Below are 16,671 nucleotides of genomic sequence, written 5' to 3'. Positions count from 1 at the left end.
TAACAAAGCAACTGGTTGTACCCAAGGTTATAAAATATTTTTTCTTAGGTTCTCTATTTTCTTTTGCCCCATATCCTATTGGTTGGCGCATCTTGTTGTCCATTTTTACAAACTATCTGTAATCATAAGACTAAGCAAAAAAGCAAAACCACACTGCTAATGTGAGTGATTTCAGGCTTCCTAGCATTCTTCTTACTTGCTTTGAGAGGAAAAAAAACCCACGTTACAAAGGCTATATTGGACCTTGTCTCCCAGGGGCAGGATCCTCTCCTGCTGTGTAGTTGAACAAGAGATTTGGGTGTTGTCATGGAGGTATTTTGTAGTATCTAAATACATGCACAAGATTGTCCCTAATATAGAAAAGCTTTGTTCAGGTTCAAGAACCCCACTGTTAAATGTGACAATTTCATTGTTTTTCATAGTGTAAGGCCATGTAATTAAATATATAAGTACATATGCCTCATTCATCATTTTTACATGTAAACATCAAATTCTTGTTACTTGTAGTAGACTGTGTTTTTTTAAAGAAATAACTGTGTTAACTTATTCTGTATTATAGTCCTGATTTTTTCCTTTTCTCAAAGTGCATAATTATATCTCTTAACATTTTTAAGCTGTAGTGTCATATTGATCTTTTGTCCCTTTATATCATTTGCTAAGTTATATCTGTCCCTCTGAAGGTAGATTTCCAAATTAACTGCAGCTTCTCTCTGTTCTTACTAAAAGGAGTCTTGCTACAAAGAAGTAAAAGGTCTTTCTTTTTTTTTTCTTTTTCTTCCTATCTCAACCTTTGAAATAAGCAGTTTTAGTTTCTCTTGAACAACTTGGCTAACTATGACAATTCCTTCTTTTCTCCCGTCTGATGTCTGACTTTGCCGTCTCCTGTAGCCTGTCCTCCATTATCTTAGTGTGCTCCCTTCTCTTGTCTGGACTTCTGCATTGCCTAGGAAGTCTTCCAGTAGGTGTTGATGAAGGACGGGACAGGCCAGGTAAGAAAGACCAACACTGTCCTATGGTAGAAATATTAACAAGAGTTTACTTTGGCTAGTCTGTCCTCCTTTATTTGGCATAGAATTAAATAACTGTTTTCTAAAAGTCTAAATGGCAGGAGGGGTTTTTTATTTTTGTACTGAAAGCTGGCCTCAAGTTATTTAATATAATTCAGTATCTTGTTTGATTTCTTATATATTATTCAGAAATTTAAAAGAGGCAAGCGCATCAATGTGTGAAGAGTGTTCTGAATTGTAAGCCCCAAATAATAGTTCCTGACATAGTTGTTGAAGTCCAGTCTGTTAGAAAGTGAATTGAGTAATTTGGTATAATTAAACCTATTTTAACTATGTTGGTTGTTTATCAGTATCAAAGTGGTTTATAAAACAAGACTTTTAGGATCTTTTGTTTAACACTGAAATGGTCCCTAGGTAAATTTCTAAATGTGTAAGCTGTTCATTTAGGCCTACAATTTCAGGGGTGGCATTCATCCTGAAGGATGATTTTGTGTAGTTTGAAACTCAGAGAGTGAGTAATTCCCTTTGGAGAATATAATGTTTGTCTTTATTGCAGAATTCTGTTTGAGAGGACTAAGACCCTTGCTACTTTATGAAATGAGTAAAGTTTAGAAACTGTAATGTCACTGAAGATTGTTTTATTCTAGCAAACCTAAAATTAAACAGTTAAATATGAAACATTATTACATCTGAGTTTATGAAATATGATTTCTTTTTATGTAAATCAAAAAATATTTTTGAAAATGGAGAGTCAGTTTTATAGTTTGGAAAGAGGACAAACCTCAGAGTCAGGCTTAAATTAAACTTGTGATTAAGCTGCTTACAGCCTAACTTCAAAGAATTACATCAAATGTAGTCAACCTAATTAAAGTATATACTGTTATAACAAGAGCTCAGGGAAATCACAATGCAAAGCACACTTGTTAAGAGTTATCAGGAAAGACTGCAGCGAGAGAAACCAGGAAGAATTGGTATAATTTGGGTAAGAAGACTATAGATCAAAAACATGTTAGCAAAGGTACATGTGGCCTTTTCAGTGGGGAAGGACAGGCCTAGTTTTGAATACAACTCTGTGCTTAGGCAGGCAGGGTGGGATTAAATTCTGGAAGGATGTCATTCTGGTGTTCAACCTAGTATTAAGTAGAGGATGATAATGACGAGTCTATAAAAGGAGATCAGAATTACAAATAATAATACCAGTTAATATTTTAGGAACTTTAATCTGTTAATTGTTGACAAACCAAGTCTTACATCCCCCAAATCCTTCTAGGTTAACTAAGCAAAATAGAATGACTGCAGGAGAATCAGATATTCAAAAATAAATCAGAAATCTGAAGGCAGAATCCATCAGCAGGATTTCTTGTGATGGACTGAATGTAGGAGATGCTGTTCAAAGAAATAGAAATAGTTTTAAACTCTGAAGCACATTTTCCTGGCATAACAGTCTTCCATCTTTGAAGCTACAATTACTTAGAACATCTCATTCTGGCAGCAGATCAGACTTAGTGCCTAAATCCATCCGCCACATGAAAACAATTTAAAATGCTGAGTTAATTTTTTTATATTTATACACATATATTTTAAATACTTACTTATTTGTATTGGAAAGGCAGATTTACAGAGCGAAAGATCTTCCATCCGCTGGTTCACTGCCCAAGTCACCACAATGGCCAGAGCTGAGCCAATCTGAAGCCAGAAGCCCAGGAGCTTCTTCCAGGTCTCCCATGCAGGTGCAGGGTCTCAAGGTTTTTAGGCCATCCTCCACTGCTTTCCCAAGCAACAAGCTGATTGGAAAGCTGAATGGCAAGTGGAGCAGCTGGTACATGAATTGGTGCCTGTATGGGATCCTGGCACATGCAAGGCGAGGATTTGGCCACTGAGCTGTTATGTCGGATGCTGGATTAATTCTCTGGAAAATTTTATGGAATTCTCATGCCTTAAAAGCTAAGTGAAAGGCAGATATCCAGGGAAGAAAAGCACTAAAGAAGGCATCTGGAAGACATCTTGATAACTATGGAGCTTCATAAAACTCAGAAGTAAGGAGACGAATCCTTTGTTCTGATTGAAGACGAAAAATTTAATTGAATTTCACTCCCATTCCCACCAGTATATTTGGAGATCCAAAGAGCTTAAATCCTCAGTATTAGGGCAGTAAAGAAATAAGCTCACCTCCTCTCCTTCCAGTGGACTACAAGGAAATGACTTCTCTAAAGCTTTTAGGTTTTCTCAATTGAAAAATCACTGGTCTTCATTTGTTCACAGCCTAAACTCATATTAAATGACTGTTTATAAAACCCCAAGCCAAGGATTTAGAAAAGTTAACACAGAGAAATTGGTCCTAAACCTTTAGGGATTTCCAGAGCTAAAGTTTTAAGAAAAATAATAAATTCAAAGTAAAGAAACCACGAAATTCACAGAAAACAAGGTTCATCAAACAAAAGCCAGCAGTAAAAATATCAAGCAGAATCAGATTGAGAATATTCAACTAGAAAAGTTTTCAGATGCAGACTAAAGTATTTGATATATTTAAGAAATAAGGTATTTCTCAATCCTGGATCAACAATGCTGACAACATCTCAGGGCTATTGAAACCCTCAAGTCACACCCTCTGAACACTTTTCCACGGTGGAATCTCTGTGCATCATCAAAGGACCACCTCCCATCCCCAGGTGCTGATGTAGTTTGACAGCAAGGAGTGGCCCTCTCCCTGTCCTTCCCTGCAGACACAGGTCAAAAACAGCGGAATTGAAATAAATATGTGTCCCACCCACCTTCCTCCGGACCTGACCCTCCCCACCCTAATCAGGGGCCCACGTGGGCATACATCCCTCTCAATTATTAACATTAAAAATAAAATTTAAAAAAGAAAGAAAATAATCTTTAAAATACAAGGAGCACACATATTTGGAAAAGAACCAAAGAAATAAAAGATTTTATTTCAAACAATAAAAGTATGATAATTGAAAAACACAGGGAATGAATGTTATAGCAAGCTTTGATATAGTTTAAAAAGTTAGTGAATTGCAATATGAAGTTAAAAATATTATATGGAGGGCCCGGCGCGGTGGCGCAAGTGGTTAAGTCCTCGCCTTGCACGCCCGGGATCCCATATGGGCGCCGGTTCTAATCCCGGCAGCCCCGCTTCCCTTCCAGCTCCCTGCCTGTGGCCTGGGAAAGCAGTTGAGGACGGCCCAAAGCTTTGGGACCCTGCACCCGCGTGGGAGACCCGGAAGAGGCTCCTGGCTTTGGATTGGCATAGCATTGGCCGTTGCGCTCACTTGGGGAGTGAATCACCGGACGGAAGATCTTCCTCTCTGTCTCTCCTCTCTGTATATCTGCCTTTCCAATAAAAAAATAATAAAAATAAAATCTTTAAAAAAATATTATATGGAAAACCAACATAGAGGGTAATGAGGCTGAAAGAGAATTTCAAAGAGTAAAAGACTCTTCTAATTATTGTACTAGAAGAAAATGAAATAGTGTGGACAGAGGCTGTGTTTAAAGAAACTAGCAAATCCCCAATCAGAGCTCAAAACATCTACACCCTGCACATTAAAGGCACATGAAAGCCAGAGATAAACACAGTCAGAAAATGACATTGCCTTCAAAGGAGACCAGCAACGGATTCTCCCATAGCCACAGGACCCAGTGGAAAGATCCTTCAAGTGTTCTGAAGGAAGGCAGCAGCCAAACTTGAATTGTTACCTACCAAAAATGCTTTTGAAGAAAGAAAGCAAAATTAACATATTTCCAGGCAACAAAAACAGAATTTCCATCAAGGACCCTTTAAAAAAAGAGAAAAAAAAAGAAAGGAAGGAAGAAAGAGAGAAAAAAGAGAGAAAGGAAGAAAGAAATGTTCTGTTAAGTTCTGAAAGATCTGTTTCAGATAGAAAAATTCAGATGTAAAGGGGAATGTCAAAATATAAAAATATAAAGTGAATCAAAATGTGGATAAGTTAAAACATGCAGGTTTTAGCAAATCAATAATAGTGAATTATTCTACTTTAAAAATAGAATTAAAGTACCCAGAAATACTAGTTTATAGATTGCAAAGGAGGCTTAAAGACATTGAAGTATATTAACTGTTGGTCTTTTGTGAGATCTTCAGTTAGGAATACAAGGCTAATAATGAGGAAAGATACAGTGCCTACAGTTAGTTAGCTGTGAAGTAACCCTGAACCTTGAGAGTGAATGAAAGCTCGTGAAAGACAAAGTATAGAAAAGAGAATTAGGTTTTTGAAAACTGCTGCTTTAGGGAACTAAAAGAGAAGGAGCCAGATGCTGATCTTACATTTCCAACCAGTGAAATGGGGTGAAATGTTCAAAAGAAGGAATGCTTCCATCCCAGGAAATGTTCAGTTCAGACAGACCTAACTGGATTCACTTGTTGTAGAGGCGATTTCTGCAGTGACTGACGACCTCCCTTCTAAATCTGCAGCTCTTTTCTGAACCATACCTGAGATACTTCTTTCATTACTTGAATGCTTCTTTAAGAATCATGCCTGGTGAAATAATAATATTTTGTTATTGAAGGACACCAAGCTACCAGAAGCAACCATTGGCTTGACATTGTCTACATGTTTAAATGTTTAGTGATGAGTTCTTTGTATGTTTTCCTTAGCCCACATAGAAGTATTGGTTAGTCCTCATAGGGTCCAAGGATGTGTGGTGCTAGAACCTGAAATGATACAAAGCATTCAACAGCTAAAATGAAAACAGGCAGCAACAATCAGAATACATGGTGGCTGTAAACAGGTATTGCCATAGTAGTGGCTGATTAGAACTAAAAGTAAAAATAAAATCATGTTTTCTATAAGGGATGAGACATACAATGTATATTACTATTAAGGTGATGAGAGGTGAAGTGTTAGCAATGTTGTGCTAAACCTATGAAGAGTAAGAACTTATGTAAACAAGCATGGGATATGAAGGTAAAGTGAGAGCAGTTATGTGGGGTGGAGGGGTAAGAATGGGAGTATTTCTGTTGTATCTGGAAAGTGTATGTTGCACTAATGTGCAGTAAGTAGGAATTAGGGACAAAATCCAGAAAGTTAGAACAAAGTTGTATTATGAGGCTATTTTCTGAGGAAGTAAAATTAGGCATTAAATATAGTGGAATCTCCTGATCTTCTCCTTGACTTTGGCATTAGAGTGATAATGTTTTATTTATTTATTTATTTTTATCATTATCATTTTATGATACAGTTCCAAGGATCATGGGATTTCCCTTATCCCTTCCCCAATTCCCACCCCCCCCTCTGGGTTCCCCTATATCATTATTATAGTATAGTTCTTTAGAGTGATAATGTTAGAGAAGTTGTTTCCTTACGTTAATAAAATGGATCTTAAAATGAAGAGCACTAATAATGTGAAGCTAAGGAATTTCCAGAGATATAGGAATGGCTGTAAGGTGGTGATTTAAATTTTAGTTTGTGGCTCTCAAATCCATTTCATACTTATGATGTCAAACCTCAGCTATCATTCAGTTAACACAATGACCATCAGTGTAATTACCTTTGTATTTGCTGTTTGGCTGCTCAAGTGCAAAGGCACAAATTTACCAGCAGACTTTACATTTTTACTTATTTCTTACTTTTTCACTGATTCTTCTATCAACTTCTTTATATCTTTCCCAGAGATGGCATTTTCATCCCCTATCCCCCTTTTTTGGTATCATTCAATTGTTTGATATTATTTCATTAATAAAGGGAGGTGAGAGACTATGAAGAAAAGTCAATAGGAGGCATTTTATGAGGACTAATGTTTTCTAACATATTAAGGCGGTTAAGTTTTGAACTGAAAAGTTACTGATCCTGCTAAGACATTGTCTGAATGGGGGCTTTGATTCTGTAAGAATGCTAAGATAACAAGAAGGCGAGACTATTAGATCACACAAAGGTGGTCAGCCTTGTGTGTTTTAGACTCAGTTCTCTCATCACCACCTGTCAACACACAGCTCAGTACATGGGAGAATGTTACAGATGTGTGCTAAGTTTCATGCTTTGGATTGTCATATGGTTCAAAATTCAAAATTGAATATAATAAAGTCCTCTTGCAGTGTAGCCACCCAGTTCTGAGGAGTTCCAGATATACTTTATCCATATAAACTAAACGTGAATATATAGCTCTCCTCCATCTTCTTTTACCACAAATAATGCCTTATTGGATACTGTGTTCTGCCTCTCGATGCCAGTGTATGGTGTATATTTATGTTTGCCCACCCAGGCTGCACAGCATATAATTTTACTGTATATGACAATACTATGTTTTAATTTGTTCCATTTACTTCCAAATTAGTCTTGATCCTAAAAGAAAAGGGGGTGAGAAGAGTCCAGCTTAGAGCTACATTGGAAAGAGGTGGCAGGACCAAAAGGAACCTGCATGTCCAGTGGCTCCTTAGTGTCATTGAGTTTTCCTCTGTGATGGCACTAAAGAAGAGGGAAACCTGCCTGGCATGGCGATGACAGCCTTGCCTGTGATCAGCTGTATTGTCTTTCACCCCTCACTGTATGGGATCCTAACCACAACCATGAAAAATTATATGGTGCTTTACCCCAGCAAAGCCTTCAGTGCCTAAATGTAAAATGTCTTTTAGTTCATGCTCAGAAAACACCCAGATTTGCCGAGATATACTAACTAGAACACTGTGAATAGTAAAGTGGTGTTGAGAATCATATGGGAGAAGATATGAGCCGTTACCTGCAGCTGATGAGCTCCAAAAAGAGCGAAACCGATTAGGTCCTGCAGTACTGGCTTGAGATTGTATAAAACTTTGCTCATCTTCCACATATGTGTTGTTTTGTCTTGTCACATTTGCTCATTTGGAGAGGGAAGTAATTCCAATTTAATCTCCTTGTTGTTAGTGTATTTCTTTCTCAATTTAGTTCTCAGAGTTTGCCTAAATATGGTCATCCCCAAAGGGAAATCTGATCGAGTCAGATTAGGCTGTGACCCTAAGTGGCCTGAGTTTTATGCTCAAGCAGCCTAATCTACTTCTAAAGCTTCATTTTCCATGATGACAACTCCACAACCTCCTTGGTTGTCTTCTTCTTATAAGTGCCTGAACCACTATTGGAAGTGTATATTTTGATGTGCCATTGGAATAACCAAATCAATCCAATTGATGTTACCTTACTTTTTCTACCTCTCCATCTATCCACAATACTATATACAAATACATCCTTAAAACTTGTACTTTTTCCTACTTTTTAAAAAAATATACCATACACTTGTCTTTGTATCTGCCACTTCTTCATTCATTCAGCATTCATTGACCCTAACCATATGCTTAATACACACCAGGGACCATTCTCAGGATACAAAGATAAAAAGATTTAGCCACTATCTGCAAAAAGCTGATTCTAGTCCATGGAAGAGAGATCCAGATAGTCCATTATAACACTATGAGACAAGCACAGTGCTAGAAGCCTGCATAAAACACATTAGACCCTGGAAGGAAGAACCTTTTACAGGGTTAAGTCCTCACAGAGCAGGTAAGAATGAACAGATGAACAGAGGTTGTGGCTTGTAAGTGGGTACTAGTATCAGTGCTTTCACAGACAGAATGTTTTAACAGAACCGTTTTCCACTCTGAGCAATGGAATTGTGCAAGATTCATTGTTTCAGAATAACTGAGTTTTCTGTTGAAGCCCTGTATACATATCTATGATTTAGGCTTTCTCTGAGTGAGTAGACAAAGTACTTTGAAGTTATATAATAAGCCATCCCCAACTTCTAAAGCCTAAACAGTAACAATTTACTATTTCCCCTGAATCTAAGGGCCAGCCATGGAGTTTCTGGCCAGGCTCAAATGATTCCACATGAGCTCACTGGTGCGTCCACAATCAGCCCAGGGCTGGCTGGTCTAGGACACACTTGGCTAAGTCTGTTTAGCTCTCCTGCAGGTGTCTCTCCCATTCTCTAGCAGGCTAATTCAAACATGTTCCTGTGACAGTGTCAGGAGTCCAAAAGAGGATACGGAAACGTGGATCTATGTGTTCAGGTTCCAGTTTGCCTCGTGCTTGCTAATATCTGCCAGGCCAAATCACATGAAAAGTCCAGCATTAAAGGGTACACAATAGACACGAGGATACACGGAAAACTGGGACCACTGCTGAAGTCAGTCTGCCCAAGCACATACTCTGCGAGGCTGTCTTCTAGACCTTGTGCTATTCTTCAGATGTTACTTTCCTATGACTTTGCTTTCTGCTGCTTAGACAATCTCTGGTGAAAATGAGAAAATGAGCAGACTTTATCTATCAATCTCATTTCAGGATTGAGAGTTCATATTTAACAACTGGAATGGCATGTCTTATCTGAGAGGCTGAAGAAATGGAAGATTCACTTGTTTAGGGCTATGATAGGTCATGATAGTAAGCTTTCAAAAACAACAAAGATTTATTTATTTTTATTGGAAAGACAGATTTACAGAAACAAGAAGGATCAGATATCCTCTATCCTCTGGTTTCCTCACACAATGGCCACAGTTGGGTAGATCCAAAGCCAGGAGCCTGGAGCTTCTTCTGGGTTCCTCATGTGGGTACAGGGACCCAAGGAGTTAGGCTTTCTCTTACTGCTTTCCCAAGCACATTAACAGGAGTGGTTAGTGGAGAAGCTGGAATTCAAAGCAGCATCCACATGGGATGTTGGCACTGCAGGCTGAGGCTTAATTTACTATGCCACCCACAGCCCTGGTAATAAGCTCTTTTAGTTAACAGTCTTGTTGTCCAAAAGGAAAAGAAGATAGGAGACCTGTCCGTTTTAAGGTCAATTATTTAACCTCTCTAACTTACCAGATGATTAATTGGCTTCCTTCTATGAAATGCAAAACTTCAAAATAGGAGCTTGCAATCCATCTGTGAAAAGCAGACAAATTTCTATTTATTGAGATCCTGGGAACAAAGTAGCCTCTTTACTTTTAACTAGTAGCCTCATTAAATTAAAAAAAAATGGAAATAGAAATATTTGAATAACAGTTCATAAAATGTGCTCCTTTTGGCCTTGGTCCAAAAATGATGAAAATATCCAAAATCCATACCTGGCTCTTTTTTTTTTAATTTTCAAGATTTATATGATGTTATTTCATCCTCTTTCTCACTGTGAATGAGAGAGGGAGGTGGAGTAGCCAGTAGTGGAAGGGCAGCAGACAGAGAAAGGACCGCAGAAAGTGGACAGGACAGAACGGTTAGGAAAATGTCACTCCAGAGTAAAATCCATCTGTGGTACCACCTCCCCCACCCCCTGGGCTAGAGGCTGGACCCGCAGAGGCTGGGGCTCAGGTGTAGCCCCAGGATCCCTCCCTCGAGAGGAAGCCGCATGGGAGGGCTTGGGGTACTTCTCTAAAACCAGTGGACATTGAACAGGGAACTGGTGAGCTTTTGCCACCAGGAGGGATCTGATATCCAAAAGACTTAGTTGATTAGCTAGGAATCATTCTCCAGACTGGCTGACCTAAGAAATGAAGAAACTGTGAGTGAATGCTTTAGCTTTATTTGCTTGTGTTAAAACCTGTCAGCCATAGTTTAAGCAGTGAAAGGATAAATTGAGCTATCATAAATTCAGCTGTCTTATCAAAGTCACACTTTCATTATTAGTCTGTGAAATTAAGGTGGGTGTAATAGAACTGATGACTTCATCAAAATAAAGGAAACTTCTTTTGAGTCAAAATGGGTAAATATGTTTTTAAAATGATATTTCTTAATACTAAGGATGCTGCTGTGAGCAAATGTAGAAAGTTGTTAGTTCAAATTCAAGAGGCAGGTGTTTGACAGTGAAGATATCCCATGTCAGAGTGAGGTTCGAATCCAGGATCTTCCAATTCTAGCTTCCTGCTTACAACGCACTCTTGTAGCTTCAGAGGATGGCTCGAGTAGCTGGGTCCCTACCGTCTTCACGGGAGACCCGGATTGTGTTCTGGGCTGCTAACTCTGGAGGTTTACCCCCACATGTTGCACATATTTCGGAAGTGAACTTGTGGTTGGGGATCTCTCTGTGTTTCAAATAGAAGAAAAATATATATTAATTAAAAATAAATGAATATTTAAAACAAAACACACCTTTGCATGAAAGGCGTTCCAGTGAACACTAAAACAAATGGGAGATACTTGAGGAATGCCTCTAAATGTCACACTCAGAATTTTAAGTATGACACCCAGGGAGGCAATCGTGTCCTTTTCCTCCTACAGAGGTGGGCAAATTTTTTTCTATTAAGCAAATACTTTAGATTTGCAGAACACATGGTTTCTGTCTATTCAGCTCTGTCATTATACAATATGTAGCATGAAATATCCATGTAAAATATACAAACAGATATGTTTGCCTGAATCAAGTGAAGCTTTTAGTTAACAAAGATAGGCAGCAGGCAGGATTTGGTTTGTGTGCCATCATCTGCCAGCTGCTATTGGTGGGTGAAAGCTGGAGTCCATCATATTCCCTCTTTTTAACCTCTGTCTCTGGCTTCTGTCAAATAAGAAACTTGGATTAGATAACCTCTCACATTCCTCAGGTTTCATGTCCTTTAGTACCTCTCTGAAACAGTGATCCAGATGGTGACTCAGAGCAGCATTTTTATTTTCAAATCCAACTTGAACAAATGTGTAAGTCTCTGGAGTAGGGCTATAGTTATATACAGTTAGTACTAGCGATGTTTGGTTTGGATAATCTTTTGCTGGGTATGGGGGGGAGTTGTCCTGTGCAGTTGTCTCCACTCGTGGGATCACAGGAGCTACTTTGCACTCTTAGTTGTGATAACCAAGACTGTCTCGAGGCATTGCCATATGTCCCCCAGGGAGCAAAAAATTCATCCTGAATCGAGAATTATTGCTCTGGAGACTTTAAGAATAACTAGAAGACTGCCAAAAATGGCAATCAGGCTTTGCAACCCAGAATAGCCACTAAGATAGCAAACACATTGATCCAGTTACAAAAAAGGAACAACCAGTTTATTAGACAGCCAAAATTGTATCCCCCAATTGATGGCAGATTATTTTAAACATAGATTTAGATTTGGTCCTGAGACCAATGAACCCAAATTGAAGGTTAGTTGTAATGGGGAGCTGGAAAGGTAAATTAAGATAAGGAAACATGAATGAAGAGAGATAAATGATATCATTATTAAACAACACAAGGAATGTTTTTTTTTTAAGATTTATTTTTATTTCAAAGTCAGATATACAAAGAGGAGAGTCAGAGAGGAAGATCTTCTCCGATGGTTCACTCCCCAAGCTGCCCACAACAGCTGGAGCTGTGCCAATCCGAAGCCAAGAGCCAAGAGCTTCTTCTGGGTCTCCCAGGCGGGTGCAGGGTCCCAAGGATTTGGGCCGTTCTCAACTGCTTTCCCAGGCCACAAGCTGAGAGCTAGATGGGAAGCAGGGCTGCTGGGATTAGAACCAGCATCCATATGGGATCCTGGGCATGCAAGGCGAGGACTTTAACCACTGCACTATCGCACCGGGTCCAGAAAAAATATTTGCTTTTCCACTACTCTTAGATTTCCTAATGAGGTCTCTGGCAGAAGAATTCACCCTGAGTGAGTTCCTGAGCCCTCCTGTATGAGGCCAGTGGTTCAGGGTGACCATCTTGATTCCAGTGTGCAATGGAAGACAATTTCTCTTTTATCAATTGCTATTTCATAGCTTGTGTGTTTTCAGACTTGGACGTAAAGAATTGTGAATGTTGTGATTGACTTTGTTTTAAATTTAATAAATCAGTTATGCTTGTTCTTAAATGTTATTTACTTGGGGGAAAGTGAAGGCAGAATAACATCACACAACTACGTAAAAGATTCTTTGAAGCTAGATTGTACTTATGTGTAAAGATGATCTTTTAAAATCCCAAATCACCTAACCAACTTGTAATTTAGCTGTGACTAAAAGCCAAAGTTATCTCAGTTCAACAGGGTGTACTTAATTGCACTTGCCTTTTTTGATTGTGAGTGATATAATCTAATAACACACAGGTCCTGAATATCCAGTTAGCTTTAGACGAGGAGTCTTTGTCTTGTTTGCTTCTTGTTTTCTCTTATATTCCTTACATTGGATGTCAGTAACAGGTGAACAGTAGTTACACTTGATCTAAGCCATGAGTCTGAGAAAAAATGTGAACAGTAATCTGAGAGCTCTAAAAGCACTGATCCTAGTCTGGCCTCTGCCTTTGACTTGCTCTGTGACTTGGGGTATTCTCCTGTCTTTCCCCAGCTAAGCAAGCAGTCTCTGCAACCATGAAACGGCAGACAAATTCCCAGAATCTGGTCCCAAGAGGGCCACCTAAGAACTATCTGTGAAGCTTTGTTCTATATTCCACCTTCACATTCTGATTCTGTAGTGTAGGACATAAGGCCAGAGTATGGCCACTTTTGAGAACGAAATAATTGTTTGGGTCCTCTGAACGCTCAGGTGCGATGGTTAGAGGACATGTATATTTTCTTAATTGTCCTTTGTTGGGTCATTTTTTTTGGAAAGTGTTTTATATGCTACAAGAAGTAACAGAGCTATACATTATAGTGCTTTCCCAAAACATGTTGACACAGCTTTACATAAACTTGCTTTGCTATAATGTTTTCAGTTTGTAGCTTGGGGTAGCTGTCTTGATCTCCAACATGTGTTAGAAGATCGTTTCCCTTTTACCAGGTTAATTTCATAGCTTCTGGGATTTCAGCCTTGAACTTAGAAAAGAATTAGTTTGATACCCTGATTTCCGTGTAATCTATAATGGAATAAAATTAGAAATTCTGCCTGGTGGTTAATGTCTGTTTATTTGTTTTTCTTTAATTACAGAATGCTCTTTTCAGTTGCATTAGCAGAAATGAAAGTAAGTATATTGTCAATGATCATACAAGCAGTTCAAAGAGAAAAGCACTATTTACAGAACATGATTAGCTATTGTAAACATTGCCGATGTTTGTAGCATTCTGATGTTAGTAAGGCTTCTGAAGGAATGTGCCCAGCAAGATTCTGACTGGCTCTTTTCTCTGAGATGTTCATTCATGTATCCCAACAATTCCCATGTCCTAATTACAGATCTCTAAAGCAGAAAGTAGAGCTAAAGGGATAGAGGAAGATGCAGCCCAGCAAACAGAATTATTTTGAAAATGCCTTTATGAAAAGAACTCTGAGACATGGCAGGATTTGAAATGGTGTCACCAGTTACCTTACTTTCTGAGCAAGGAAGGATCAAATCCTGCTGGGTGACTTCAGGGAGCTGGTGGCTGGGCAGGTCTTGAAGGAAGAACAAGGCAAGACTGATAAAGCACATTCCAGTTAGCCATGGCAAACACTTCCTAGGAACAAACATTTAGATAAGCTTGGTGGGAGTGTATCAGAGAATAACAAGAAACACTAGGTGTCACTACTTCTGCCCTTTCAGATTGGGGCTTAGTTCAAGATTTCCCCAAGTCACAGACATAATCTTATGTCCTCCCATATGGGGAGAAAACCAGTCTATTAAAGGAATCAAAACAGGTGTCCCATCCTCTTATCTGTTCTAGCCTCACCATTGCCCCCACCACAATTGCCCCCAGTTTATTCTTATTGAGATTTGTAGCAATAAATGTAATGTAATGGGAAATGAACTCTTCAGCAATAGTCATGGTAAGTTTGTACTAATTTCAGGCCAAACATTGATGGATCAAGTGTTTGGCCTTTTGGTTAGGATGCCTGCATCCCATCTGGCAGTCCCTGGGAGTCAGTCTCTGGCTCCAGCCTCTTGCTTTTGCAGACCCTGGGAGGCAATGGTGATGGCTTAGTAATCAGATTCCTACCGTCTATATGGGAGACACAGATTGAGTTCCCAGCTCCCGGTTCCAAACCATCCAAACTTTATCATTACAGGCAATTGGGGAGTGAAGTAGCAGATGGAATCTCTCTTTTTTTCCTCTCCCTTTCTCTGCCTCTTAAATAAGAACAAACTTAAACATTCACTTAGTATAATAAATATGAAGCAATTTACTAGCCCAGGAAACTAAAGCTTGTCCTGTGTCACGTTCATTTGTGTATGATTCTATCATTATGGTTATTTCTGGAAATCACCTGAATTTCCTACTCATTGATCTATGAAATTCATCAGAAACCTAATTCTGATTCCTCCATATCCATCTCTATTAATGATCAGGGATATCCTGTCTGCCTTTCTCGTCACACCTCCAGATGCCCCAATGGTGTCAGCGGGAGGTCTCATTTTCCTCCATTATGAGTGTAAGCCCTACATCTGAAACCTGAGCTGTTCATCTGACTCTCCCAGATAATTTAAATGGCAGTTCACTGCATCTGCTTCCTTAAATGCACAAATCCAGAGTAAGGCCTATTTGGAGTGGAGTTCTATGTTTCAATATTGAAGCAAGTCCTATCAGTTGTGAGGTGAAGACTGTCTGGTTAGACACATTCTTGAAGATGGTCAAGCTCAATGGAACTTTGGGGATTTCTGTTTCATAGCTCTTGATCTAGCAATTCCATTTCAGTTTAAAAATACAGTTGTCAAACTTATGATCCTGATATCTGTTGGTTTTATTGGTCCTGGTTTATAAACATGAGGCATGTAAAGCTTTCCTGTATCTTGGTTTTGTTTGCTGTGCTTTGCTTATCAAAATCTAGCAGAAAAAAAAAAAGTGTCAGTGGTTCACAACTTGGGCACTCTTGGCACTGGGGAGGGTCTTTGTTGTAAGACAACCCCCCCCCACCCCATGAGCATTGCAAGACATTTAGAAGCCCTGACCCCTGTACTTTGAGGGTCAGCACAAGTCCCCAAGTTCTTGTGGTCATCAGAAACACTTCCCCAGGCATCCAGACTCTCCCAGGGGAGCAGCGCTGCTGCAGCTCAGCGGGGGCTTTCCCACAGCAGGGAGCACATGGACGTGCCCTGGACTGTCCTGCAGTAGAGCTGACTTTAGATCTTCTATGGCATGGTTTTATTTCTCAGAATCAGAGACATACTGTTCATCAAGATGGTGATTTCATGTTAACATTAATGTCCATATCATTGTCATCTCTCTCTTTTTTATTTCTCCCCTCCTAGTGGGCTCAGTTTGTTGCAGTTATGCAGGTCATCACACAAACTGCCGAGAATACTGCCAAGCTATTTTTCGAACAGATTCTTCTCCTGGCCCGTCTCAGATCAAAGCAGTGGAAAATTATTGTGCTTCTATTAGTCCACAACTAATACACTGTGTGAACAATTATACCCAATCTTACCCGATGAGGAACCCTACAGATAGTAAGTAAAGGGGATGTATTTCTCATCTTAATCTTTGATGAAAGACTTTATAAAAAAGGAATCTGTCCATTCCTATAGCTGTCTGTAATCTGGGTCCTTTGGGAGACACCAGACTTTCTTTGGTGTTTAGATTTGGCAAATTGGTCATGATTGTCACAGCTTAAAGGTGTCAAAGGTATGAGGATATGAGAATTCCCTAGTCTGACAGTGGGAGAGTTCTTTAGTACAGATACTTTGGAGGGAAATTGGGTAAAGACCTTAGAATTTTAAATACATATCACAGCTTTTGGGTCTAGGGATTCCATTCCCTGCTGAGTGCCCCCACTGGCGAGCAGAAGGCACCCTCTTGGCAGAGGCTGTGATCAGCCGGCAGGCTCCTGCACTGGGTCGTGGGACACCCTGAAATGGCAGCAGCTCCAGGGTACACTTGGCTCTCAACTTAACCCTATATGGTGAACAT

General features: G+C 39.3%; 1 protein-coding gene across 1 annotated transcript in view; it reads left to right on the top strand.

Annotated features, from left to right (window-relative positions):
* Window positions 1-16,671, top strand: part of RECK (reversion inducing cysteine rich protein with kazal motifs) — a 71,037-nt gene that overhangs the window by 21,618 nt on the left and 32,748 nt on the right. The window contains exons 7-8 of the mRNA XM_040963022.1: window positions 13,781-13,814; window positions 16,014-16,211. Of these exons, the coding sequence (XP_040818956.1) occupies window positions 13,781-13,814; window positions 16,014-16,211 (232 nt within the window). The remainder of the gene's footprint in view (window positions 1-13,780; window positions 13,815-16,013; window positions 16,212-16,671) is intronic.

Source organism: Ochotona curzoniae, unplaced genomic scaffold (genome assembly GCF_017591425.1).
Source record: "Ochotona curzoniae isolate NIBS_2020 unplaced genomic scaffold, NIBS_Ocur_1.0 scaffold_3208, whole genome shotgun sequence".
NCBI classification, from domain to species: Eukaryota; Metazoa; Chordata; class Mammalia; order Lagomorpha; family Ochotonidae; genus Ochotona; species Ochotona curzoniae.
Note: the sequence above shows the minus strand (reverse complement) of the source record. Positions and strands in the feature narration are given on the sequence as shown.